The sequence below is a fragment of the Hakea prostrata genome, chromosome 2 (assembly GCF_041222555.1).
Source record: "Hakea prostrata isolate BN-2017 chromosome 2, UWA_Hpros_2, whole genome shotgun sequence".
NCBI lineage: Eukaryota > Viridiplantae > Streptophyta > Magnoliopsida > Proteales > Proteaceae > Hakea > Hakea prostrata.
The window spans coordinates 30,634,031-30,661,598 of NC_142601.1; the positions used below are offsets into that span (position 1 = coordinate 30,634,031).

The window sequence follows — 27,568 nt, forward strand, 5'->3', positions numbered from 1 at the left end:
ATTATCTAGAAATCAATTGGAGGTTCACATGCGTGAATCTAGATAACTGTTGAGTATACACAGTTGAAATTTCAGTACATGGTGAACACCATGGTGCCTTAATTGAATGAGGTCCAGATAGCCAAGATCTTGTCAAAGTGAACTTAAAAGGCTAGAAAGGGCTTCTTGAAATATCAGTTATGATATCTTTGGTTAAAAATAGGCTATATTTGAAAGAGTCCCTCAGGTTATTGTTTGCTTTGAGAATCCAAAGGTTGTAAAGCATTGCAGGAATAAGGAGTCACTACAGTAAAATTATTGACTTCTTGACCACAACTTTTAAAGGGTTAAAATTAGGGCTGGTTGATCTGGGGTAATTTTTCTAGTGATAGGGAATTAGAGTTATAGGTATCAGAATGGGATAAAACATGTAGAGAATGTAAGTAACAATGTAGTGGGGGGGGGGGTGATCCTTCAAGTTGGCTGACGATCCAACGAGGCTAGATCTTGGTTCTTGTTTTTAGGGTTTTTTAGGTAGTTTGAAAATTCAAGAACCTGCTGTTTTTTATGGTCGAAATGATGAGCTTTGGATTGAAGGTCACTGGGGTTGGGAGGATGCTGTATATGAAGTTTGATGCAATTCTGATGGGTTTTTATGAGATCTGAACGGGCAGCAGTCAGGATTGGTGGGGAAATGGGAAAAGGGGAAAAAATGGTTGGGACCTTGCTGAACGAACCTTGTTTGATCTGCTCTGCTTTAATGGAGGAAGTGAAGATGGAGTTGCAGGCTGACTGCACAGCCTAAACAAGGATCTTATACTTGAACCACTGAGAACCTCCAAACGCCTGGGGCATGAAATTCCTAGGGTGCTAGGGTTGGACTTCAAGCATCAATCTGAAGAGTTCCAGACTTAAAACACCAAATGAGTAATCCACGAAGGGAAAAAACCTAGAGCCCAAGGCAGAAGCTGCACAAAGTGAACTGATTCTTTTACTCATCCTTCAAAAGGGGTATGAATAGATGGCTAATCAGCCTTACGACTCATAAAAGTAATAGGAAATAAAACCCCAAAAGAAATACAGCTTGAAAACTTACTTGACTTGGGACTTGTACTGAACCTAGAACTTGGACACTTGAATATGAAATTAAACATAAGGAAAGAACCTCCTGTCCTTACAATTAGACTACTTGAACCAATTAATAAACAATTTTCGTACTTAACCTAGATGCTCAACTCTTAGGCTCATAAAATAGGACCATGACCACAAAATCTAGAGACAGGCCCAACTTTTTTATCTATCAAATCTAGGTTGTTTCCCAATGAAGATAGTCCAATTCAGTACTGGATCTGCATCAGGTGGGACCACAAATTCGACAATAGTCTCATCCAGAGGGGGAACTTAGAATGTGAGCGATTCAGTACTGATGTGAAGATATCTGCATTTTAATTCATTTAGCAAAGCCATTGTTTGAATTTGGTTCAGTTTCTTATTGATATATAAGTAATTGTCAATTTACCAGGCAAACTGTTTCTTGAAATGAGATCTCCTTCAATGGTTGACTCTGAAAACCCTAGTGTTCTATCATTTCCCTCTTGGAGCCCTCTGGTGTCTGTGTTGATCAAAATACTTCATTAAAGTCCAAAGGTGCATTAGATAGAGAAGCATCATTCTTATAATGGTGCTCTAAAACTTAAATCAAAGCATCTCCATGTGACATTTGAGGGGATTCACTTGAGGATTAGGAATTATAGCAACCGTTATGAGATTTGCTCACCCTAAACCTCCATAAGTTTATTTCTATGGCTGTGTAAAATCCCAGTTGCGGCTTTGGCTAGGTGCAGTAGTGGAGCAATGTCACTGTTTTGGTGATCAAGTAGAGAACACAGAAGGTACTTAGGTAGTACAAGAAATATAGCAAGAAACCACTCCATGATCAGCGAACACAAGGAGCAGGAATCTCCGAATCAATCTGATCAAGGGTTTGGTCATCTATCACCTATACTAGGCCACCAGGCACCAACAACCGATCAGAGATTTGGAGCTCAACATCTGTGATAGCTGCTAAAGGAAACAAAGGAGGCACAAACAGAAAAAACGTAAAACTTAAGGATGAGGAGAAGGTGGGAGGAATTATCTTGTCAGACATAAAGGTTTTAATGGGGGAAAGTCTTCCCATGCAGACCCAGAACCTAGTTAGGATGTTTTACTAATCCTAGAATTAATAGATATAGGTGTTGGGCCTTTGTTTACAAACTTTATTTAGTAAGGGGCCTAGAATTTGAATATCTATGCCATGTAGGAAAATTAGCATATTATTTAGTTTGTTTTTGTGCTCTAGAGATGAATTGGTACACTGTTGGTTTATTTAAGTTAAGGCATATGCGTTTATGGTTGAACTGGCTCAATATTGGTTTAATTTAAGCATATAGGTCATCTTTATTTCTTCTATTAGTGCTTCAATAGGGATTAAGATACCACACATATGGCTGGGAGTGATGATATATTAGGACTTCTGTGCCTTTTAGTCTGGGACTTTGTTAGGCTATTACAGCCTCTATTAGTCCACCATGATGGGAAGAATGAATTAGACTGGACAATTTTTTGCATTGAGCAAACCTGGCTGCTGCCTTCTTTAATTTTGATATTTAACATCCAGATTACTGAGCTGTTGGTGTTTAAAGCCTAGGTAGCTGGGTGTGCTTGGTGCTTAAGATCCAAATACTGTTTCCCTTGGTGTTTAAAGTGCAAGAAGAGAGAGGTGTTTGGTGGTTATAATCCTAACTCCAGTACTTGCAGTGGAATCAGCCTTGATTGAAGATCTGCAGTACATGGCTGCTGCTAGCAAAGAACTGCAATAGAAGATAAGGAGATCCAACTCACATCTCCCTGCTTTCCTTCTTGGTTTTTTCTCTTGAACTCGAGCTGACCAAGAAACCTCCAAAATTGAGAACCTAGTGATGCAGATCAAAAGTCTGTATTTAACCATAGGAACAAGCCCCTAAACCAGCTCAGCAGATTCTGAGATGCGATTGCTCAGAAGGCAGCCTGGCCTGAGGATATGGTGAATTTTTGTCGGTTCAACAGCGCATCACATAAGACAGCCCTACTCAAAATAGGATTTCGAATGAAGAAGGAAAAAGATCATAGACAGTTTTCACATCACTGTTTATGTGAACAGTGTCACAGCCAATATTTCCTTGTTTGGGGTTGTTTTCTAGAAGATTTTGTGGACCCATCAAATGAAGAAAGATTGTGATGCAGTTAAGAATGTCCTAAAGGGGGCTATGCTATTACTTGGGATTAGTAGTTAATTTTAATATTTAATTCACTGTTAGAGTTAGGTTAGGATAATTAATTACTAGATAGAGTTCTGTTTTGATTTTATTTACTTTTTCTGAGTATTTTAAAGTGATTATAATGCATCCCCCAATCAATTGGAGATGATTTGATTAATGAATAGTTTGGCAGTGCATACGGGACACTTAATCCCATTCTTTGATTTCTTCTCTCTCTTCATCTCTTTCATTTGCAAGAGTTTTCTATCGTTCAAGGACATCTTCAATAACAAGACATTGGATTATTCCGATCTGGTATCAGAGCCAAAGATGCCCACCCCCTACACCTTTTTTTACCTCCATTCCCTCTCTTCCTTCATTACTTTGTTCTGTGAACCAGCGATGGTCCTTCAAAAAAGGAAAAAAAGGAAAACTTGATTAAGAGATTTCTAAAGTGATTATTCCAGGTTTGTTGGCTCAATCATAAATAAAGAAGATGATCATTTCCAAATAATTAAAATAGGATGGATGAAGTGGAAATCCGAAAGGAAGATTTCATATGACTGTTGTAGGACCAGCTACAATGTATGATGTAGGGTGTTGTGTAGTTAATAAGCATCATGTAGAGTAGTAGAAATGAGGATGCTGAGATGTATGAGTGGCAAAACTATGAAGGATAAAGGAATGATCATATTAGTGCTAGTCTGGGAGTAGCTCCCATACATGATAAGCTCCGGAAAGTTGTTTGAGGTGGAATGGGCATGTACAGCGGAGGCCCATTATTACCCTAGTATGAGGAGTGAAGCCAAATTAAAGGAACCAAAGGAGCTACGCCCAGACCTAAGATTACCTTAGGAGAATAGTGAGGAAAGGCATGGATGGCTTAGGCCTTGTATCTAGTATAACCTTGAATAGAGCTGATTGGAGATCCATGTAGCTGACCCCATTTAGTAGGGATAAGGCTGTGTAGTAGTAGTTGTTGTTATAGAATCTTAGTCTCTAATTACACTTTGTTACTATTTTAGCAGCTGCTATTTTTGACAGTTTTAGGAATTTTATATTTTAGTTGATTGGCTGAAGTTTCTCTATAAAGCAAAGCCAAGCTATAAATATGCCGTTTCATTGCAATAGAAGACGAGACTTTGAAGAATCGAATTTGTGGCCAGGCAATCGGGCATCCTCAATTATGGAGTAAAATCCATATTCTGTACTCTATAGCAGAGATAGCTTTGGGTGAGAGACCCAGGGGTGAGATAGCCCACATCCCTACTTCCTGTCTTCTTTTGTCAATCCTCCTTATCCTTTTATGTTATTCTTTCATATGCAAATAGAAGGAAGAAAAAAAAGCAAATAACAGTTCTAGTTATTTAATTAGGTTGTCATTATTGTGTTAATCCTGGTTACAATTGATATCTTGCTGGTTCTCAAGGTTACGATCTTTTCCTCAACTTTGAGTTGGTTCTTGTATACATCTTAGTTAGGGGTGTAAACGGACCGGACTCGGATCGGATAGTGGTAATACCATATCCACATCCTATTATATTCGGACGGATTCGGATAATATCCTATCGGTTTCCGGACGGATTCAGTCGGATTCGGATGATAATTGGATAGTTATTTTCTTAAATAAATTCTTCTAAATGGGCATGAATACAGATTGAATATAAGTTTCCGACTACCTATTTACATCTTTACTATTTTATTTGTGAGGGCTATGTTTGAAATTAAGAATTTAACAACTTTGGTAGCTATTTTAGTAGAAAATCTAGAAAAATAGTCACATATCACAGGTAAAAAATTATAAAAGTAAGAAAAATAAATTTAAATAAGTAACTTAATTGGATAATTTTATTGGACGGATAATAATCGGTAAGAAAGGGGCATGCATTGCTTGCTCCTATGTAGGGTCCAGGATTTACTAGAGCATTAAAGTATGCTTGTCTGGATTTTTTTTTTCAAATTGCATATATAAAAGTAGGGCGTATCATAAGGGGTTGTTAACTGTCTTTTCCATTTGGTTGCTATTCATTGCTTTTGCAATCTATTTAAGCATGTCTGACTATTGCTAGATCAGTTCCAACTACTTTGACAAGTTATTTCATTTGTAGAAGTCAGACCAAGATGCTGATACAGTTCCTATGCCGGTGGTTTTGATGGATCAAGATTCAGATTCCGATGCAACAATTGTACAACTTAGTTTTGGAGATCGCCTTGGAGCTCTCGTTGATACGGTGAAGTTACCGTGCTGACTCTGCCATTTCACTCGATGAAACTATATATTGCTTGTAAATAGCAAGCTACAAAAATTTCCTATATTCTGATCTACATTTTCATCACTGCCTTTTCTTATCCATGCGAAGTTTTAGAAGGGTTGCATTTTTGTGCAGTTTCTGCCCTTAGGGCACTATCAATGATTGAAAATACTCTCAGTGCTTTTGGTTTGTCATTTATTCTGTATATTACCAGATATTGTCCAATTTTGATTAATTACTACCATACTATATCTAGGGAGTAGGGCAGATGCAAAAACAAATTCACTTTCTGTTTGTGTCCCTTGGAAAGTAAAATTTATTTGAAATAAAGAATCATTCAACTGTCCACTTCCCTACCTCCATATTATGTTTGTTTGGCTAGGGACAGGACAGAGGGTCACGATCCCGCGAGAGTAAGCTAACTCCAAAAACCCGTCCTCAGTTCGGATTGCAGGTTGCAACTCACCTGCATGAAGCCGGAATTGCTAGTAATTGCCGAGAAACAGATCCAATTCGAAGTTGTTGATGTTTATACTGGTCGATCATAGAAGAAACTTCTCTATCATCGAATTTCTTTAAGTATGCATCTAAATCATAGAGGTTTTGGATAATAGATGCTAAAAGCCAATATGTGGTGACCGTTAATGTGCTCACACTAATTAACCAAGAAAATTTAGTTTGTACTGAAGATATTCTCATCATGAAGGAATCACTTTAATATTGCACCTGTCAAATGTTGGTTATAAATTTGGTTTTTGTATGAATATGAAGTTTTTGTGCTGTAACAACAATGTATCTTTATTTACTTTGTGATAGATAAAGGCCCTTAAAGATTTGGGTTTGGATGTGGCAAAGGGAACTGTTACAACTGAGGGACCAGTTAAACAAACAAAATTCTTTATCACCCGATTGTAAGTTCTGCTTTCATTTATTTATTCTTTATGATATGATATGGTAATCTTTCATGTGATGGTAAGAATTCTTGGAGTGTGTAAAAGATTAGAGATGGATGCTATTTGCTTCAAATCTTATGCTGTAATGGTGTTGCTCTGATTTACATCATATGGCACCAATGGTTCTAATTGTAGATGGGTAGGCAACTTGAGGGGTATAAATTGGATTATTACGGGAAAAGCAAGGGAGAAGAAGTATGAAGAGTTATACAGTAAGTTGGGCACGAAGGAAGGGAAAAAATCTATTTTAAGATAACTAAAATAAGGGATAGGAATAGTAGAGGTCTTGACCATATTAGATGTATTAAAAATGGAGATGGTAAAGTACTAGTATATGATGAGGACAATAAGAAAAGATGGGAAATCTATTTCTCTAGTTTACTAAACGAGCATTACTTCTAGCACCTGTGATTCGGACAATTACACCATTCACCAAGGCACCAATTTCAAACATATTTGCGGAGAATTTCGATGTCCGAAGTAAAAAAAGCATTAAGGAGGATGAAACTAGGCAAGATATAAGGTCCTGATGAAATCCCAATAGAAGTATGGAAGAGCTTAGGAATCTACGGACTATTTTGGTTGGCTAAGTTGTTTAATAATAGTATGAGCATAAGGAAAATGTCAGATGAATGGAGGAGAAACATCATGATTACAATTTACAAAAATAAAGGAGAAATTCAAAGTTGTAATAACTATAGGGGCATTAAACTGATGAGCCATACTATGAAAGTATGGGAGAGAGTAATTGAAATCTGTTTGAGACACTTTACCACAATTACGGAAAACCAGTTTGAGTTTATGTCAGGAAGATCTACAGCAAAGACTATTTACCTAATTAGGAGACTTTTAGAAAGGTATAAAGAGTGTAGGAAAGACCTTTATATGGTATTTATTGACAAAAAAAGAGAGCTTATGATAGAGTCCCTAGAGCGTTAATTTGGCAAGTACTAGAGAAAAGAAGTGTTGCAAATAAATATGTAGACATAATTAAGGATATGTATGATGCTTCAGTGACAAGTGTAAGAATAGTGGGGGGGGGGACAAAGTAATGAATTCCCAATTATAGTTAGGCTACATCAAGGATCAACTTTAAGCCCATATTTATTTGCACTTGCAATGGATGAATTAACCAAAGACGATGAGGTGGTGAAACTTTAAGCCCATATTTATTTGCACTTTAAGCCCATATTTATTTGTAACTTTGGTCATGATCGGGTAGATGATGAGGTGGTGAAACTTGACGATAAGGAGATTCCTCAGAGTGATTCTTTTAGGTACGTAGGTTCAATCATAAATAAAAGAGGTGATATAGAGGATGATGTTTCCCAAAGAATTAAAATAGGGTGGATGATGTGGAGAGGTGCGTCCAGGGTCTTGTGTGATCGACGTGTTCCATTAAAGCTTAAAGGAAAATTCTATAGGACCGTTGTTCGACTAGATATGATGTACAATGCAATGTGTTGGTCTGTTAAAAAGAATCATATAGATAAACTTAGTGTAGAAGAAATGAGAATATTAAAATGGATGAGTGGCAAAACTATGAAGAATAAGATAAAGAATGATTATATTACAGTTGGTCTGGGAGTTGCTCCCATAAGTGATAAGTGTTGGGAAAGTTGTTTGAGGTGGCATGGCCATGTTCAATATAGACCTATAAATGCCCCTGTACGGAGAAGTGATATAATCCAGATTGAAGGAACTAGAAGAGCTAGGGGTAGGCCTAAAATAACCTTAAGAGAAGTGGTGAGAAAGGATATGCATAGCTTAAGGTCTTGTATGTAGCACGACCTCAAACAGAATTGATTGAAATGCAAGAATCCATGTAGCCCGACCCCATTTAGTTGGGATAAGGCTTATTGTTGTTGTTGTTGTTGTTATCCCAAATAAAAGTTACCTAGCAATATCTTTGCAATTGCTTTCTAATAGCTTCAACTAAATGTTGATAAGAACAAATGAGAGAATAAAATTATCAAAAAGAGAGATGCAGCATTCAAGCCCTCCAAGACCAATTGGAAGGCCAAGAGAACACCATAGGTTGCTCCTCAGCATCTCATTTTTTAAATTCAGTTTAGTGTACTTGACAATCCAGTGGCAAATTGTGCTTTGGTCCACTCGAGGGGCATAGTAGGCATATGAGTTTTTTATATTTCTAAATTTGTTTAGTATTATTTTAAGCCAGTCCTTGCATAGGTCTAATTATAAAGACCTTGTGGTATTATTTACTCAAAACCAGGCTGGGAATTCAAATCAAGTTGGGAATTCCATCCCATAGTTGTATAAATAGACCCCTCCACTTGATGGGAAGAGACAGATTGAATATTGACTAATAAAGCTTCTCTTCGAGTATCTCTCTTTTGTTTGCGGTGTTAGATCTCATTCAAGATCCCAGACTGAAGAAGGTTCCAAGTGTAATCAAGCTACTTTTGACTGTGGCTGTGTAGATCAGCCTTTGACCTCCATCTACAAGTGATTTCCAACATCCCTTTAGGTACAACTGGTAGCCTAAAAGGATTCCTATCTTTCTCTTTTACTTTTTTGTTTCCGAATACCCTCCCCTCATTTGAGCCCTTCTATCCACCCGCAGGGATGAAATGTTATTGGTATGGGGTGAAACTTGGATCCAGTTTAGCTCTGATTGCCTAGATTCTACTGATCATGTTTCAAAGAATTTGGATGGTTTGAGGGTGGAGTTATCAAGAATTCTGACTTTGGAGGGAAAAGGGTGATAAAAACAAGAATTGACATATCAGGAATAGCTGGTTTCACGGGGCCGAAATTGGGATTAAAATAAGGGCTAGGATGGTAGAATGAACGCTGGAGTTTAAAGTGAAAGTGCTGGCTGGTTGTGGAGGTATTGGAGGTTCTTGATAATCTTAGGTACCTTCCTCATCCACCAATATATCTCATCAGTCCAAATCTCTCCCAAATCATTCACCACTAACCTGATCAAGCCAATACAGCGTCAACACCCTAACCAAGAGATTGGTAGGTCTTCGGTTTGATCTAGGTGGGATCACCTTTCGGAAAACCACCCTATAAACCATGGGCCTGGGCATCACTCCTGGTCTGGAGATCTTGGAGATTTGATCCTCATTCAAGTGAGGCTGCATCGAGTGGTATTCCAGAGCCGAGCCCATTGTAGACTTGATGCAGAATTGAAGACATATTTAAGAAAGAAGAAGCCCATTGGGTCAGGCGCATCAAAGGCCTAAAGCTATTACCTGAATTAGCCCATGGCTTTCATGGGCTAGGACTATTTTAGTGGGTTAAAGCCCACATATGTTGAACTTCATAATCTAGACCTAAGCACAAGTTTAGTTTTTAAAAAGTCAATAAAATGGGCTATGGTTTGAAAATAAAAGAACTCATTGTCAAAGGAGTTTTCCTTTATCAAGAGTTATGTAGTAGTTGAGTTATTAATAGGTAAGTGGTGTTAGTTAGTGGTTGGATGTTACCATTAATGTTTGTCTCTTTAGAATGCTATATAAAGAGACTTTTGTAAGAGGTGAAGAAACGACTCATCTATTGAAATCAAATTGCTTTGTTGGCATTTCTTCAATATGGAGAATCCTTATGTTTGATCAAGGAAGGTTGGTGTTCGATCCAATAGATCTACCTTACGGTTTGAAGCCTGAGTGTTACATTGTTAGTCTCAATTCCCTCATATTGTCTTTTCAATTTCTTCATCATAGTTTTGGCCCTGTTTTGAAGATTTATTCAGCTTGTATTGTTTTGCTATTATCCTTATAATACCACTCTAGTTTCAGCCCTCTTTCACATCTAAATTTTGTTTCACCTTAAGTCTATCAAATCTGAACTTGATTCCCTGTGAAAGGTCCTATTTGGCTATTGTATTGATCAATCAAATACAATACTACATTATTTGGTATCAGAGCCATGACAGGGAGTGAAACTTCTGAATTGGATACTGACCTTATGGCAGTAATGATGGGGATGTTGCAACAATTGAGCAACCAAATCACTGCAAGCCACAAGCAAGTGGAAGAGAGGTTTTCAGTAATGGAGGCTAGAGTTGTTGCCTCTACTCATGCTCCACGCCCTCCACTTGGTGAAGAATCCCAGCCAACTCACTCTATAGCCAACTTTCCTACTTGGATGAATATAGGGAGAAGGCTCCAAAGGATTCTAGTTGTGCTACCAACCCTTGAAGAGCACATACAGAGTTATTTCACTGGAGAACAACCTACATTCAATAAGCATGTTGGTGACTCTCAAAAGGTAAAGTGTAAACACCAAGAGTTCATTCACACTAGCCATAACACATGGCTGGTATTGGCTCTTGTTACGAGAGAAGATACCCCTCAACCTAACGTGACATTCCCTCCACCCATCAAAGAGTTACTTTCTGATTTTTCTGATGTGGTTCTTGATGAGTTGCCTAATGCATGATATTCAACATGCCATTGATTTGGTACCGGGTTCGGTGTTATCAAACCTATCAGCTTATCGCCTTAGCCCAACAAAGCACAATGAACTCAAAAGATAGGTGAATGAGTTGCTATGATAAGCCCCTAATAACCAAGGTGTACAAGTGAAGGAATAAGAGGGTGTATGCAATATCACCTACAGCTGCTACAAGGGATCCAAATGAGGAGAAGACGAATGGCAGCATCCAATTGGACAGCAACCACTAACCTGTTGTAAACAGAGGAGCAGAAGGAACAATCCAGGTGGCAACAGATGAGTGGCTGATTGTGTAAGAGTTTGTTATGTGTAGGAGTTTGTTAGAATTCAGGGAGTATGTAAGGGAAGAGGAGAGGAAGAAGAAGGAAAAAAAAGGGATGCAAGCGAATACTTGAGGAGAGGGAAACCTCTGGGGAATGGCCTAGCCATTGGGATGAACTTGTTAATCAAAGTTCTATGTAGTTTCTCTTTATTTAAGAAGTTTTTATCAGTTAGTAGTATCAGTTTGTATTCATCAGTTATATCCAATCAGGGAAGCTTGATGAAATCGATTATATCTCCAATATTAGTCTGCTGCTTTGCTGTTTTGAATTCATAGCTTTCTGGTGTTAGGTGTTAGGTGTTTCTGTTGTTGAAGTTTATCAAAGTTATTGAAAGAACAGAGTTATATTTTGTTGCTGTCTTTATGGAATTTGTTGCCATGAATAATATTTCCATTGCTATCAGTAAGATTTCGTTGGAACTCAGACTTTAGCTTGAGAGGGTCCTATCAACTTGGTATCAGAGCAGTTCGATTCCAGGGAGAGAAGCGATGGTATTGCCATTGTTTTTAGGCGAAGAGGATGTGTAGAGATGGCTATTGCAGGTCTTCTTGTTTTGCTGGGAACACCACATCGAGGGTGACCAACAGTTGGCAGTAGCTGTTCAATATTTGGATGGAGAAGCCTTAGAGTGGGTGTACCGAAAGAAATGGCCAGTGTTCGAATGGATACACTTTGAAGCAGCTTTGAAACAAGATTTCGGTGAAGGGAAGATGCCAGATTCGAGCTCAGTTGCGAACACCCATCAAATGGAAGTCGATGCTAAGGAACACGATGATGAATCTAGAGTTTACTTTGAGAATTGCAGAGAGATGAAGCCTAGCAGCACAAGAATGAGACATCCGGTGGTGACTCAGGATTTTCCTCGCTGAGCTTGGAGAAGAGAGAAGAAGAGAGGGAGAAGTTCGGGAATTGATGCCTACCGTATTAAAGTTGTGGAAGAGAGAGATGCCGCTGAATCAAAGAAGAAGATCGCTGGAAAGCTGCATACGGCAGAGGAAATTTCTGTTTGCAGAAATTGGAGAAGAGATGGTGGAGTTGGAGGGTTTTTAGGGTTGGTTTGGTTCAAATCGAACCAGTTCGTGGGTTTGGTCCAAACCCTATGGGCCACAGCTTGTGTATTTGGGCCACATTCAGGTATGTTTCATCTCATACATAGGGCCCAAACAAACCCAGTACCAAGATTGGTCCACTAGACCCCCAATGAAACCCCCTTGGGTCAAGCCCACTCCATTAAACCCCAGCCCTTCTTATTTCATCAACCAAATATCCAACCCATATTCCTTAATCCACCATTTTAAGTGCTTAGGCCTAACCCATTTAAAACACCCACCATGGGCCCAACCTATTTCCGTAACCCAAAGCCCAATCCAGCCCAACAAACCGACGCCCAACCCATTTCTTTTAACTCATGGTTTTAAGTATTTGGACCCCACCCCTTTTCCCCATCACTCATGGGCCTAGCCCATTTTGTATACCCAAAACCCAAGCCTTCTTAGCATTACTGTAAACCCAAATCACTCAAACGAATCAAGACCCACACCCAAAACCAGCTTGAACCAAGAACTTACCAGAAAATGGTCCAACTGAACCAACAAGTTGGGGAACCAACGTCTTCAACCTTGCCGAATCAAGACTGACAGCAGGCGGTGGCAGTGGATGTGCAGCATTGCGATGGGTGTTAGTTTCGCTGCCAGCGACAATGATTTCAAGACCGAGTGGGTGAGATTTGCTCCAACGACACTTGCGCTGGAATTTCGGCCGGAGAAAACCACTGCTTGGCATCGTTCCCTCGTTTTTTCGCTGCAAGTATTTTCGCGATATGGTGGAGGATGCAACACATCAAAGGCTGCACACCAATGGTGTTGCAGGAACGAGGAGGGGTTGGTTTTCAAGCCATTGCTGAGGCTCTTGGACTTGCAGATGTTAAAGGATGGTTGCTATCACTGCCATTATTGCTGGTGGATGCTTGTTGCTTCGGCCCATTTCTAGGCAAATTGCAGAAATTCAGAATGCTGAGATTTTTTCCTGCTAATACTCTTCTCGTTAATCTGGGGACTAGTCTTCTTACAGCTAGGGCTGGTCTTTCTATGGCATTAGGAGAGTTTTTTTTTTTTTTTTTTGCAAGTTTGCTTCTTGCAGAAACCGAGTATTCCTTACAATTTGAATTAGATATGGCTCCATATCGGGTCCTGCTGTTGGGTTTCTACGCATACTGCTGATTTCGCCTGTCAGGGTGGCACACATGTGAAGACTCCACCTTAAATTTTCCCTCACCTTGAGGACAAGGTGAAACTTAAGGAGGGAAGTGTTGATAAGCCCCTAATAACCAAGGTGTACAAGCGAAGGAATAAGAGGGAGTACGCAATATCACCTACAACCTGCTAAGGGGATCCAAATGAGGAGAAGACGGATGGCAGCATCCAATTGGACAGCAACCACTAACCTGCTGTAAACATAGGAGCAGAAGGAACAATCCAGGTGGCAACAGATGAGTGGCTGATTGTGTAAGAGTTTGTTATGCATAGGAGTTTGTTAGAATTCAGGGAGTATGTAAGGGAAGAGGAGAGGAAGTAAAAAAAAAAGGGATGCAAGCGAATGCTTGAGGAGAGGGAAACCTCTGGGGAATGGCCTAGCCATTGGGATGAACTTGTTCATCAAAGTTCTATGTAGTTTCTCTTTATCTATGAAGTTCTTATCAGTTAGTAGTATCAGTCTGTATTCATCAGTTATATCCAATCAGGGAAGCTTGATGAAATCGACTATATCTCCAATATTATTCAGCTGCTTTGCTGTTTTGAATTCATAGCTTTTTGGTGTTATGTGTTTCTGTTGTTGAAGTTTATCAGAGTTATTGAAAGAACAGAGTTATATTTTGCTGCTGTCTTTATGGAATCTGTTGCCATGAATGATAATTTTCATTGTTGTCAGTAAGATTTTGGTGGGACTTAGACTTTAGCTTGGGAGGGTTCTATCATGCTACATAAAGGATTCATTCAGGAGAGCTTAAGTCCATGTGCTGTACCAGCATTATTGACTCCAAAGAAGGATGGCTCATGGCATAAGTGTGTGGACAGTCGAGAAATCGATAAAATTACAGTCGAGTATAGGTTTCCTATACCACGGCTTGATGCCATGTTAGAAATGATGTGCGGGGCTAAGATCTTTTCTAAATTGGGCGTCAAAAGTGGTTATCAGCAGATCCCTATTAGGCCTAGAGACGAATGGAAGACTGTCTTCAAAACCAGGGATGGACTATTTAAATGGAAAGTCATGCTTTTTGGTCTGATGAATGCACCTAGTGCCTTCATGAGGGTTATGACACAGGGGGTTGAAGTTGATCCAAAGAAGATAAAAAGCATCATCGACTAGCCTAACCCAAGGACAATCATTGAAGTTCGTAATTTCCATTTACTTGCATCGTTTTACAGGAGAGTCATTCAGAACTTCAGTGCAGTTGTGGCACCTATTACCAAATGTTTAAAGCAAGGCAAGGTCAAGTTCAAATGGAAGAATCGTCCGCGACATGATAGCACTTGGATTCATGCTGAAAATCTAGCGAAACTCGATCCTGATTGGTATGAGCATTACATATCATTCATCCATTTGTCGGAGATGAATGTTTTCAAGCCGGGGAGAGTTGATGTAGAATTGAGGACATATTAAGAAAGAATAAGTCCATTGGGTCAGGCCCATCAAAGGCCTAAAGCTATCACTTGAATCAACCCGTGGCTTTCATGGGCTAGGACTATTTTAGTGGGTTAAAGTTAGCCCACATATGTTGAACTTCATAGTCTAGACCTAAGCCCAAGTCTAGTTTTGAAAAGTCAATAAAAGGGGCTATGGTTTGAAAATAAAAGAACTCATTGTCAAAGGAGTTTTCCTTTGTCAAGGGTTAGGTAGTAGGTAGGTGGTGTTAGTTAGTGGTTGGATGTTACCATTAATGTTTATGTCTCTTTAGAATGCTATATAAGGAGACTTATGTAAGAGGTGAAGAAACAACTCATCTATTGAAATTAAATTGCTTTGTTAGCATTTATTCTCTATGGAGAATCCTTGTGTTTGATCAAGGTAGGTTGGTGTTCAATCCAATCGATCCACCTTGCGGTGTGAAGCCCGGATGTTACATTGTTATTCTCAATTCCCTCATATTGTCCTTTCAATTTCTTCATCATAGTTCTGGCCCTGTTTTGAAGGTCTATTCAGCTCGTATTGTTATGCTATTATCCTTATAATAGCACTCTAGTTTCAGCCCTCTTGCACATCTAAATTTTGTTTCACCTTACGTCTATCAATTCTGAACTTGATTCCCTGTGAAAGGTCCTATTTGGCTACTGTATTGATCAATTAAATACAATACTACATTAAGACTTCTCATCGTAAGACTTTGATGAAGAACTTGGGAGAGAAATGGTTTAATAAAAGATTCCATTCAATGTTTGGTTGCAAGCAATATAGCCCACACTATCAACAGTCAGCTTGAGTACAGTGAAATCAGGAACAGTTTATAGAGGTTGTAGTAATACTGTAGAGGTAAAAACCAGCCTCCTCGCCATAGCCAAATTCCATCCCAGATTCAAATTCTTGTTAGGAATGGAAACAAAAAACCGCAATATGATATGTACAATGCCTACAGGGATGAAAGAGATGAACTAGACCTCTAATTGACAATCCCATGTATAGAGAGGTGATAGAGATTTGTATGTAGGGACAGCAAGGACAGAACAGAAGCACTCAAGAACCTGGAATCGAAAGGAACTACCTTTCCTGAAAGATTTGAAGATCATATAAGGAACTATTTCATAGGTGGCAATGACTACAGGGGTCAAGGAGATCTCACAAAAAAGCTAGAATTGAAAGAATACAACACAGATCCTCAGATATTCTATTATTAAGTTGCCTCCCTTGATGGTTACGTTGATCGGTATGAACCATGGTTCGAAAACTCGAGAGATATCTCAGTTCTTCAAGAAACTGAGACGAGATGGGAGGCAAAATGGAAAGAATTCTATATGTTGCCTGAGATCTTGGTTCGACCCAAATCTCAGTCGAACGTACTTTATAAATGCTACAGATCTTGATTGAGATAGAGTCATCTCGACTTGACTTGACAAGATTTTGTCTCTCTTGCGGAGATCTTGGTTTTCTGGCCAACTGAGATGGCCATCAACATCGTGTTCTTGAACCACGGTACGAAGCATTAGAAAACAGGAAGTTGAAGTTTGTTCGGACCAAGTTAATTGCTCCAGCTAGAGAATGGTGGATGAAGGCTGAATAAACCCTACAATACCATGGCAGGGCCTCCATCAACTGGACTGAGATGAAGCAAGATCTGAGCAAGAAGTAACTCCCTAAACACTATAAGGTACTGAACTGGATGTAATTGACAAAGCTTCTTGCTGCTGCAACTGTGTTTGTTCAATTTGGAAGGTACAAGGTTGAATAACAATTAAGGTCTAGGGTGACGTTAAGCCTAAATTCTTACTATGGCCGAATTGACAGCCTACAATCTCCATCTCTATTCAATAATCAATATAAAGCTTCACAAGGCTCCTCCATTTGGGTATCTGATAGCCTATTCCATCCCCCCCCCCTTCTCCAATTACGCTCTTTTTTTTAATTTTTTATCTTTTAAAATTAAAGAGAGCAAACCTGGTGCCAAAGGCCGCACATGTAGAGCCCAGGGGCTGTTTTCCTAAGTAGTTCTTTTATTTATTTATTTTTCTTAAATTTTCTTGAATTTTGGGACTTCCCAAGAAACCCTAAATTTTAGATTGGATCTACAACATTCGGATTGTCAGCTGTCCACAGTTTAAGGCTCTCTTCGGTATAGTCCAAATTAAAGATTATTTGACCTATAAACATAAATAGATGTATTTGGTGCAATTAATGATAAGTAGGCAAGGGTTCCCACGCTGTGGATGAGTGTGGGTAAAGAAGCTAGTCTAGAAACATAGGATTAGATTGACATCTTGGAACATAGGATCTTTAACAAGTAAGAGCTTAGAATTAATTGATGTTATGAAGAAAATGAGGATTAATATAGCTTGCATTCAAAAGACTAGATGGGAGGAAAAAAAGCTAAAGAGTTTGATGACTTTAAACTTTGGTTTACTGGGGATAGAAGTAATGAAAGTGGAGTAGGTATAATAGTGGATAGAGATTGAACAATGTGGTGAATGTTAAAAGATTAGCTGATAGATTATTGCTATAAGCTTGTAATGGAGAAAGAGATTGTAAATATAATTAGTGCGTATGCACCTCAAGTAGGACTAGATGAAGGTCTGAAGTTAGAATTTTGGGAAATATAGAAGGATTGATGCAAGGAATTCGTCAAGAAGAAAAGATTATCATAAGGGATGATCTAAATGGACATATTGGGAATGATCAAAGAGGAGTGTACGTGGAAGGCTATGGCTTCGGAGAGAGGAATGAGGAAGGATCACAATTTCAGATTTTGCTATTGCTTTTAATCTATTTGTCCTAAATACTTCAAAAAGAGAGAGGAAGAATTGATTACCTTCAAAGTTGACATCATAGAAGCCAAATAGATTTCTTCTTAGCTAGAAGGTTTGATAGATTGCTGTGCAAGGATTGCAAGGTGATACTAGGGGAAAGCTTAATTGCACAATTTAGACTAGTGTTATTGGATATATGCCTAACTCCACGAAATTATAAAAGATGCGAGGTTAACTATCTTGGGATAAGATGGTGGACCTTAAAAGGAGATCGTTTGAAATCATTCACTAGTGGAGTAGTCAAACAAGGAAAGTGAGAATTTGAGGGGGAGACTTACGCAATGTGGATGAGATGGTTACATGTATTAGGAAGATGGCTAAAGATGTCATAAGTTAATCAAAATGAAAGCTTTATTCCTATAGAGAGACTCGGTGGTGGGATGGTGAGGTTCAAGCAGCTATTAAGAACAAGAAAACGAGTTCTGAGACTTGGCAAAGGACCAAGGATGTAGAGGAAATGAATCTAAGAAAATTGTGGAAAAAGCAAAAGAGAAGAAGCATGAAGATTTAAGTTGGGCATAAAGGAAGGGGGAAAATTTATTTATAAGATAGCTAAAATAAGGGACATGAAGAGTAGAGATCTAGACCATGTTAGATGTATTAAAAGTGAAGATGGTAAAGTACTAATACGTGATGCGGACACTATGAAGAGATGGAAAATCTATTTCTCTTGACTACTATACGAGCATACTTCAAGTACTTGTGATTCAAACACTTACACCATTCACCATGACACCAGTTTTCGAACATATAATACGAAGAATTTTGATGTCGAAGTTAAAGAAGCTCTAAGGAGGACGAAAGTAGGCAAGGCACAAGGTCCTGATGAAATCCTGATAGTAAGTATGGAAGAGTTTAGGAACTTATGGGGCTAGTTGGGTTGTTTAATGTTAGAGATAATGAGATATTATGACGTAACACAATAGGGGGACTCCCCCTATTGTGCTTTCCTTGTCGATTTGTGTGAAATCCAGCCCTAACCATAACTCGGAAACCCTATTGTCTGTAGGTCCGAAGACCCGAAGTGAAGGTAGAAGGCAACTATGGGCCATATCAATGGAAGACATGGAGTTTGACCCAGAACTCATGGAGATTGATGATGGTGTTCCATACTTGGAAACTTTGTCTGAGTTGGCGAAGAAATGGCACATTGATGAAGGAGAGCCTGATTGTTAGACTTAAAGCCTATTTGAACATGGTTTGAAGGCATCCCTCCATGCTAGGTAAGTTGTTTGATGAGTTGTGAGAAGCCCATCCAAAGATATTGAGGTTTGGACAATTAATTCTCTATTTTGGAGTTGCTAACATGGTTGGTCGACTGGCCAGCCGACCAACCAATCGACCAACAAGGACAGTAAGGCCAGTTTGGTAAAATCTCTGATTTTTAAGGGTTTTTGTTATATTTAAAGGGGGAATTCCGTGTTTTTCACTCATAATCAATTCTAAACCTCTGAAGAACGTGGGAAGAACCCTAGGACCTCCTCTTTGAAGCCAAGGAAGATCCCCAAGCATCCGTTCGAGTTTCTTCATTGGTTCTTCTTCTACAAAGGTTAGTAATCGAATTGTTTCTTTGATCTATTCTCTCTTCTATTCTTCTGATCTCTTGATTATGAGAAATGTATTACACTACTGTAATGACCTCTTCTCTGATTCTATTAGCCCTAGAGTGAATCCCCCAATTCACTCTATGTTCTTGAAGTTCTTGAAGCCATATGGTGTTGTTTTTTGAAATTGGTCTTACCTGAGATCTTGATCACTACCTCATATTTTTCTACTGATTTTGGTGATTGTGGGAAAAGTTTCACACCAATGTTATAATCTTTCCTTGTATCCCCATGATTGTTGGGTTGATCCCTATTTTCCTTTTTACCATGGAAATCTAAAGTGGTTGATTTTAGGAGGAAACCCTTGGGTAACCCTCATGAGAGGGTATCCAAATTGGGGAACCCTAATCCTCTTTTAATTTGTTGGATCCTCCCCAACACTTTTATTGATTATAAATTTCTACTTCTCTTTACCTAGGGTGAATCTTTATTCTCCCTAGTCTTTCCGTGGGATACATAAATTGTCTTTGGTAAAACCCTAATTGTTATGATTAGGGTTTGTTTCCTTTGATTTGATTTGAAACCTTATTTTCTATCATTACTATACCCTTCCCAACACCTTTCTTGATTATAGACTTATATTTTCTGGACCTAGGGTGAATCTTTATTCTCCCTAACCTTTCCATGAGAGTAGTGGACTATATGTGATGAAACCTTAATCCTATGGTTCAGTTAGGATTCTACTTTTTGACCATGTTTTGATGCTTAAACCTTCTTAGATAGTCTTAGTATGTTTTTAGGAAACTCCCCTTCGAATTTCGGAGCAATTGGACTTCAAACGAAGAAGTTATGACCAAATTAGGGTTTTCTGCCCCGTTGGTCTACTGGTTGGTCTACTGATCCAATCGACCAACCAAGCTGCTAACAGTGACAACAGCTTGTTTCTTCATCCGAATTGATCCGTTTGACTTCTAATCTTTTAGGGCTTATTCCTAATGATTGTTATATGCTTGTTTAGGGTTTATTTTCTAGTCTTGGACCTCTCCTCATTATTCTTCGGAATTCTTCGAAGATTGTTTAAGGTAAGGACGTTTGATCCCTAATAACCTAAATATACATGTCTACTTGTAATTGGATTGGATTACATGATCATACTACTGTTGTATTAATTTTCTTATAATTGTATTGCTGGTGTAGTTTCTTCAACTACAGTAGTACTTGTATGTATGACTCAATTATTATTTCAGTTATGTGAATGATTACTTATATTTTGGTGTTTCTGTCATTGGACACCAGTGGAGGTGGTATGGGATGCATTCTTATGGTGCCCCTTGGCGCTTTCCCTAATTACTAGTTGACATACCTAGAGCACGTCTAGAAGTGTTTGGCTAGGATGTCCCTATTATATCAGACCCGATCGGAAGGGAATTGAGATCGAGTAACCCGTGGCAGCAATGGGGATTTGTGGGCGCTCAAACCGGTGAGATGACCCGTGAGAGGACATGGATCACATTATGGGGGCCATTCATTGGTTGAGTTGCAGTAGTGGAACGTGGACTCATGGGCGCTGAAGACCGGTGAAATGACCCGTGAGAGGACATGAGAACTTCTTGTTAACTAGATGTGACTGACCAATAGGGTTGATGAGTCCTTAGTCCAAGTTGGTTGTAGCCATAGGATACAATACGCTGACTCTAGGGAGAAGGATACTGGAAAGGATCCCGAGAGGGGAGGAATGGAAGTATCTGGATCTAAGTTGATATAACTAAGTAGAAGACTTGCATTTGGCTAGGCTTAACCTCGACATGCGCCAGTACTCATACCAAACAGAGGCGTGAGAGAGTGTTGACCTAAACCCCAGCCAAGGAATGTTCGAGAGGGATGTAGGACCCATTGCCAACCGGAGAACCCAAGATATACCGAGATGGTTGAGGGAGAGTGATTTTGGACCCTACCCAAAGGAGTATGGTGCTATGACTTAAAGCATGTCTACCAATAGAAACCAACATACATAGAGTTAGAAACATATCTGCATTGTTTGTTTCATATCATATTGCATTCTGTATGATTTGCTATCATGTGTTATTATGTTATTATGGAATGAATTACCTTGCTGAGTTCTTTTGAACTCACTCCTTTTTGCAACATCTTTGTTAGACTTTTCTGCAGGAATTGATGATTATGATGGTCAATACTATGAAGACCAAGCTGATGATTCTTACGGTACCCAAGCTATTGGCTACAGTGACTACGACGGTGATGACTACCAGTGCGAGACTGAAACTTATCTGGATTAGTCCGACTTTAGCACTTGTGTGCCAGCGATGGGACATTGTCTCTTCTCTTTTTGATATTTTATAGATTCGATGAGACCTTAGTTTAGTTTAGTTTTCTTTTCATTTTGGGAACCGGTTGTAATCTTTCTTTCGATCTATTTTTCCGCTGCTACTGTAGAGTATATTTTCCACTACACTCTACATTTGATTTATTCTATTGGTATCTTTTTTTCGCACTCGATTATATTCTTGAACCTTATCTTGATCTTTTGATTAATATAGTTAACTTTGATTTAAATCTTGTTCTCGATTATATTATTGTAAATGTGGGAGGATGATTTCCTTGAATACTAGATCTTCGGGATTGTGGATCACACACTCGGATATGCCAGATAGGGTACCGGCTGGGTGGATGTGTCAATTTGGGTTTTTGGTGTTAGTGGTTTCCTTATTGGGTCTATGTTCATTGGTGTCCTAGTCTAAGTTGGTTTCCTACTCTGGCATTTTCTACTATTCTTTAGGTTTAATTAGGTAAGTGTTAAGAGTTATATTTGAGTTTCCTTGTGTTATCATGTTTTCAGTTTATTATAAATATGTGCTTGCTGGTATGGTAGGAGACACAGATTCTATCGCCCAACCCTATTCTCCAATTATTCTCTCTGCTTTTGCTTCAATTTCTCTTTCTTCTTCTCTCTGCCTAGTACTGGTTATAGATTTTGGGAATGTTTACACGGTATCAGAGCCATAATCTATTGCCGGTTTGAGAGTCGTTTAGGTTTCTGGTTTGAAGAACAGGAGCCTAGTTTAATGAAGGAGATGAACTAGAGTTCCCATAAAGTTTTAGATGGGAAATCACGTGTTATGATGGTATCAGTTTTCTGTTTTTCACTCTATAATTTTGATCAAATATGCATTCTGAGTTTTCTGGCGATCTCACTCTTTGGGGCGATCTGAATTTTCTGGTGGTCTGTTTTCTAGTTTTCTGGTGATCTGACTTGTTTTTCTTGAGATTTCTGGCGTGTTTTTCACTGATCGTTGGAAGATGGTGAAAGAAACGATTTCTCCATAAGTTATTTTCCTCTGCTATTTTTCTTGAATTCTCGATTCAAGTCCATCTGTTAAATGCTTGCTGTTTTTTCTCTCTCTTAAAAAAAATATATTTTAGATCAGACCCTGCCGATTGATTGAAGACTAGTCCTATTTAATTGATTCCCTTTCTTTGATTGCGACACGTTTGGTCGATCCCTTCAAATTAAAAAAAAGAAAGAAAAAAAAAAAGAACGCAGACGAGGAGAGGAAAGATACACGAAAGGGGAGGGAAAGATAGAGAGAAAGAAAGAAAGTACCGTTAGCTGTTCAAACACCTCCTATTGGGTTTATGTGTGTTTCAGAATTCAGATGGAATCACGAAAACCTGCATTTTTTATGGTCTATTGTGATGCTTTGAACCTATGATCTTACTGCGAGACTGAGAAGAAGCTGATTAATGTTATGTAAGTCCTTTTTGGTGGAAAACCTGCAGATATGTTCTTGTGCAGGAATTAGATGATTACGGGAAGTGTGCTTGGAGGAGCCATGGTGATTTTGGTATTCTTCGAGTTGCTTGAATACCATCTGCTCACTCTAGGGTACCGTCTCATATTCATGGGTTCTTTTTTCAAGTTTTAGGAAGGTCTCTATTGAGGAAGAAGATGGTTTGAATTTTTGGTTTAGTTTTGGGTTCAGTTTTTTGTTTGGTTTTAAGGTTCAATTCCTGGTTTGTTTTCTAATTCTGTTTTATGGTTTTGTTCTTGATTCTGTTTTCTAGTTCCGTTCCTGATTCTAGTTTTTGATTCAGTTTCCTAGTTCCTAGACTTGCTTTATTTTATGTTTCCATTATTATTTGTTTTCATATTTAATTAGGATTGGTTCCAGTAGTGTTTCCTTAACTTTAGGCTTATTCTCCTTCAAAGTATACTTTTTGGCTTTTGTTTGTGTTTTCTTTCGGGGATTTCTCTAATAGACTAATACATTGGTGCCAGTCCTGTTTTAATTTTGTGATATCTACAGATTTGCCATTCCTTTCCTTTATTTTCCATTCTTGTCTGTTTGGGATTTCATTTGTTGTTGGTGAGGCTGATTGAAGACATTGGGATTTTATTTACGGGATCTTCTGTCATGAAAGTTGAGGTTATTATTATTTTATTAGTTGCTTTTGGTCATGTGTAATGATACACATGAGGGGGAGATTGAAGATGTCCAACTACAAGATGTTTATTTATTTTTTTGGATTTTAATGGACTCAAGAGGGAGTCTGATTGTTGGTGTGCTTTCCTCGGATAGGCTTTTGTGTAGTCACCGGAGTTTCACTTTTATGGAATTTTTTGTGTAGCCATAAGAGATGCACTTTCATGAGAATTTTTTGTGGACACGTTGCAGTTGCAATATTATGGACTATTGGTACATCTGGTGAAAATTTTATAGCTATTTGGTGCTACATTTGTTGGACTTTTCTATTAGCGCTGCATGTTGCATTTTGAGACCTTCGTTGGGAAATGTTGTTTGATGTTCTCATTGGTTGCTGTGAAGATATGGATTGAGGTGTTGATTTGGGTGTGTTGGTCTCTAGTTTGCTACACAATTCAAGATTGGTGTTGCTTTTCAAGTTTATCATTGTTTATCCATGCTGGAGCTTTCTTTGTGTATACTCCAGCAGTCCAGCTTGAGGTGGAGTGTTAGAGATAATGAGATAACATAATGTAACACGATAAGGGGAGTCCCCTATTGTGGTTTCCTTATTGGTTTATGTCTTTGGTGTTAGTGTTTTCCTTATTAGGAATATGGTCATTAGTGTCCAAGTCTAATTGAGTTTCCTACTAAGGTTTTCAATTAGGTAAGCATTAAGAGTTATTTTTGAGTTTCCTTTTGTAATCCTGTTTTCAGTTTATTATAAATGTGAGCTTGTTAGACGTAGAAGACAGTCTAGTAGAAGACATTGTCTATCGCCCAACCCTATTCTCCAATTATTCTCTTTACTACTCCCTCATTTCTCTTTCTTCTTTTCTCTACCTATTGCTGGTTATAGATCTTGTGTTTGTTTACATTTAATAAGATCATGAGCACAAGGAAAATGCTAGATAAATGGAAGAAAAGCATCATGGTCTGAATTTACAAAAATGAGGGGATATTCAAAGCTGTAATCATGGTGCAAAATTTCACTCAGCTCAGTCATCTCATTAGGTACCTAGATGTTCGAAATATCAGAACTTCGGCAAAATATTGCCGAATTTTTGGAATGTTTTAGTAAGATTTCAACCCTTAATCTCAAGGGGTATTTGGGGTCATTCTGCCTTGGCTTTTGGTGTTTGGCCTAATTCGAGGCCAATAAACATGGGGAGTGTTATTTTTACCTAAAATCTAACCTAAAGTGGTGTTCGTGATCAGCACATGTCCGGTTATATGCGGGCAAAATTGGAAGTTTGAAACATGAATTTTTAACCAATATAAGTATGGATATTATGCAAGATAACACTAAGATTTTCATTAAAAGGCAACAACACATAGAACAAGTATATTCATTATCATAGTTGTCAAGGCGATAAGGCGAGACGATAACCAAGGCAACGCCATGCAAGGTGCAATGGCTTCGCCTAGGTGACAAGGCGACACTAGGTCACCTCGGCTAAAAAAGGACCAAGGCGTGACAACTGTAACATACAAGTATGTGTCGGGTTAGATCCATCCGTTCGGTAATGGAGGTGTACTCTAAATACTAGACATAAGCATGCCATGGCATGGTATGGATTAAGTTATCCATATAGTCCGTCATTGGCATAACTAGTTTTGCTGGTCCTAATAGATATCCATAGATGGAGTCATAAATGATGCATTTGATCCATCTCCATACTCATATGCAAACATGCTACTACAATCAGCAAATGAACCACAATATGCTCCACCATATCCATCTCCATAGCTATAAGTGCTGTATGTACAACCCCTTGGAATTTTCAAAATTTCATCGAATTTTTGAGATTTTAGCAAAATTTCACTGAAATCTAAGACTTCTCGATTTTGTTGCATATTTCATTTCGCTATTTAGCGAAACAACGAAATTTCGCTGTGTTTCACCAAAATGTAATACTTAGGTTGTAGTAACTATAGAGACATCAAACTGATGAGTCATACTGTGAAGTTATGGGAGAGAGTAGTTAAAACCCATTTGAGATAAGTAACCACAATTACGGAGAACCAATTTGGCTTTATGTTGGGAAGATACACAACGAGAGCTATTTACCTTACCAGGAGAGACTTATGGAACCATATAGAGAGTGTAGGAAAGATCTTCATATGGTCTTTATTGACCTTGAAAAAGCTTATGATAGAGTCCCTAGAGTGTTAATTTGTTAAGTATTAGAGAAAAGAAATGTTGCAAGTAAATATGTCAACATAGTTAAGGATATGTATGATGGTTCAATGACAAGTGTAAGAACAATGGAGGGACAAGGTAGTCAATTCCTGATTACAGTTGGGTTGCATTAAGGATTAGCTTTAAGCCCATATTTATTTGCACTTATAATGGATGAATTAACCAAAGACATTCAAGATGAGGTTCCATGGTGTATGCTTTTTGCTGATGATGATGTGTTGATGGATGAGACACAAGTAGGGATAATACCAAGTTAGAATCATTGGGAGAAATATTTGAATCAAAAGGCTTTAAACTAAGTAAAATGAAGACTAGATATCTAATTTGTAACTTTGGTCAATATTGGATGGACAATGAGGATGACAAGGAGAATCCTGATAGCGATTCTTTTAGGTTGGTTAAATCATAAATAAAAAAGCTGATATAGAGGACGCTGTTTTCAAAAGAATTGAAATAGGATGGATGAATGTAGATGAGTTCATGGCTGACAAGGGTCATGTACATGCATAGGAGGCAGCTGGTATTATAGACGAGGATTGGATGATGCCCCCACGTGACGATGAGGTTGTGACTTCCATATACGGGGTAGGATTTCGATGAGACTCATGCTCCTAGTCAAACTCATGAGAAGGATGATGATGATGGTGGTGGTGATGATGCTGGTGTGGTGGAGGAGGACTTTTAGAGCATATGGCAGGTCCACTACTACATTCATAGCAGAGCCCCATCAAATTCACCAAGGAGTCATAGTTCACTTACCACCCAAGATGAGAACCATGGTGGCATACCTTGTCATAAGATTTGGGGACCACATCTAGTGGTTATTCTAGGGCCCCGTGACCAGTTCCACCTGCTGAGCGAGACGGGCGTTGACGTGTCTAGCATGGCAGAGTTGATGGTATCCATGAGCTTGGATGGCAGGGAGAGTGGGGGGACTGCACCTCATGAGGCTTATGGGACTGGCTACGAATATGGATATCCAAGGTATAGGTATGGGGGAGCGTATGATGAGGGATATGCTTGCTCACATGCAAGTTTGAGTGTGTTCAGTGGGGCATATGGTGGCTCATCTTATGATTCGAGTGGCATGTCTACATATGGATATGGAGATGAATTAGGCGATCATTTGTGAAGACCATCTTTGGATATCCATTAGGGCCACTACTAGTACCAATACCAATACCAGTGCTAGTAGCAATACCAGAGAGAGATTTAGATGATGAATATCCAGTTCCAAGCATTGGCCATTAGAGTCATTTTTCTCTTACGACACTTTGCCTAAGATGGGTTGGCTATTTTATGTAGATGATGCTACCTATAGAAGGGCAACGGTTGACTTCTTCAAGAACAATAGGCGTACCATGTCATGGCCTGAGTATGTCCACTATTCACATAGCTCCCTGGGTCAAGGGATGGATGCAACCTGCACAGCAGCTATTATTATGTTAGAGTAGGTCAGATGTTTTATTTAATTCATTCATCTACTGTTATGTTATACACTTATATTATTCTAACCGTGTACTACTGATTATTTAGTTCTACAATAAAGTTGTACTTGTATAGTGAATTTTTGTTAGTCTTTTTTGTTGCATTTGAACGAAAATCTTAGTTT

General features: G+C 38.7%; 1 protein-coding gene across 4 annotated transcripts in view; it reads left to right on the plus strand.

Annotated features, from left to right (window-relative positions):
- Nucleotides 1-27,568, plus strand: part of LOC149024213 (ACT domain-containing protein ACR12-like) — a 63,647-nt gene that overhangs the window by 8,191 nt on the left and 27,888 nt on the right. For 2 of the 4 annotated variants that reach the window (XM_089144524.1, XM_089144526.1), the window contains exons 3-4: nt 5,366-5,488; nt 6,326-6,420. In XM_089144524.1, coding sequence (XP_089000650.1) covers nt 5,366-5,488; nt 6,326-6,420 — 218 coding nt within the window. The remainder of the gene's footprint in view (nt 1-5,365; nt 5,489-6,325; nt 6,421-27,568) is intronic. The other 2 variants (XM_089144527.1, XM_089144528.1) reach the window with 1 other exon arrangement.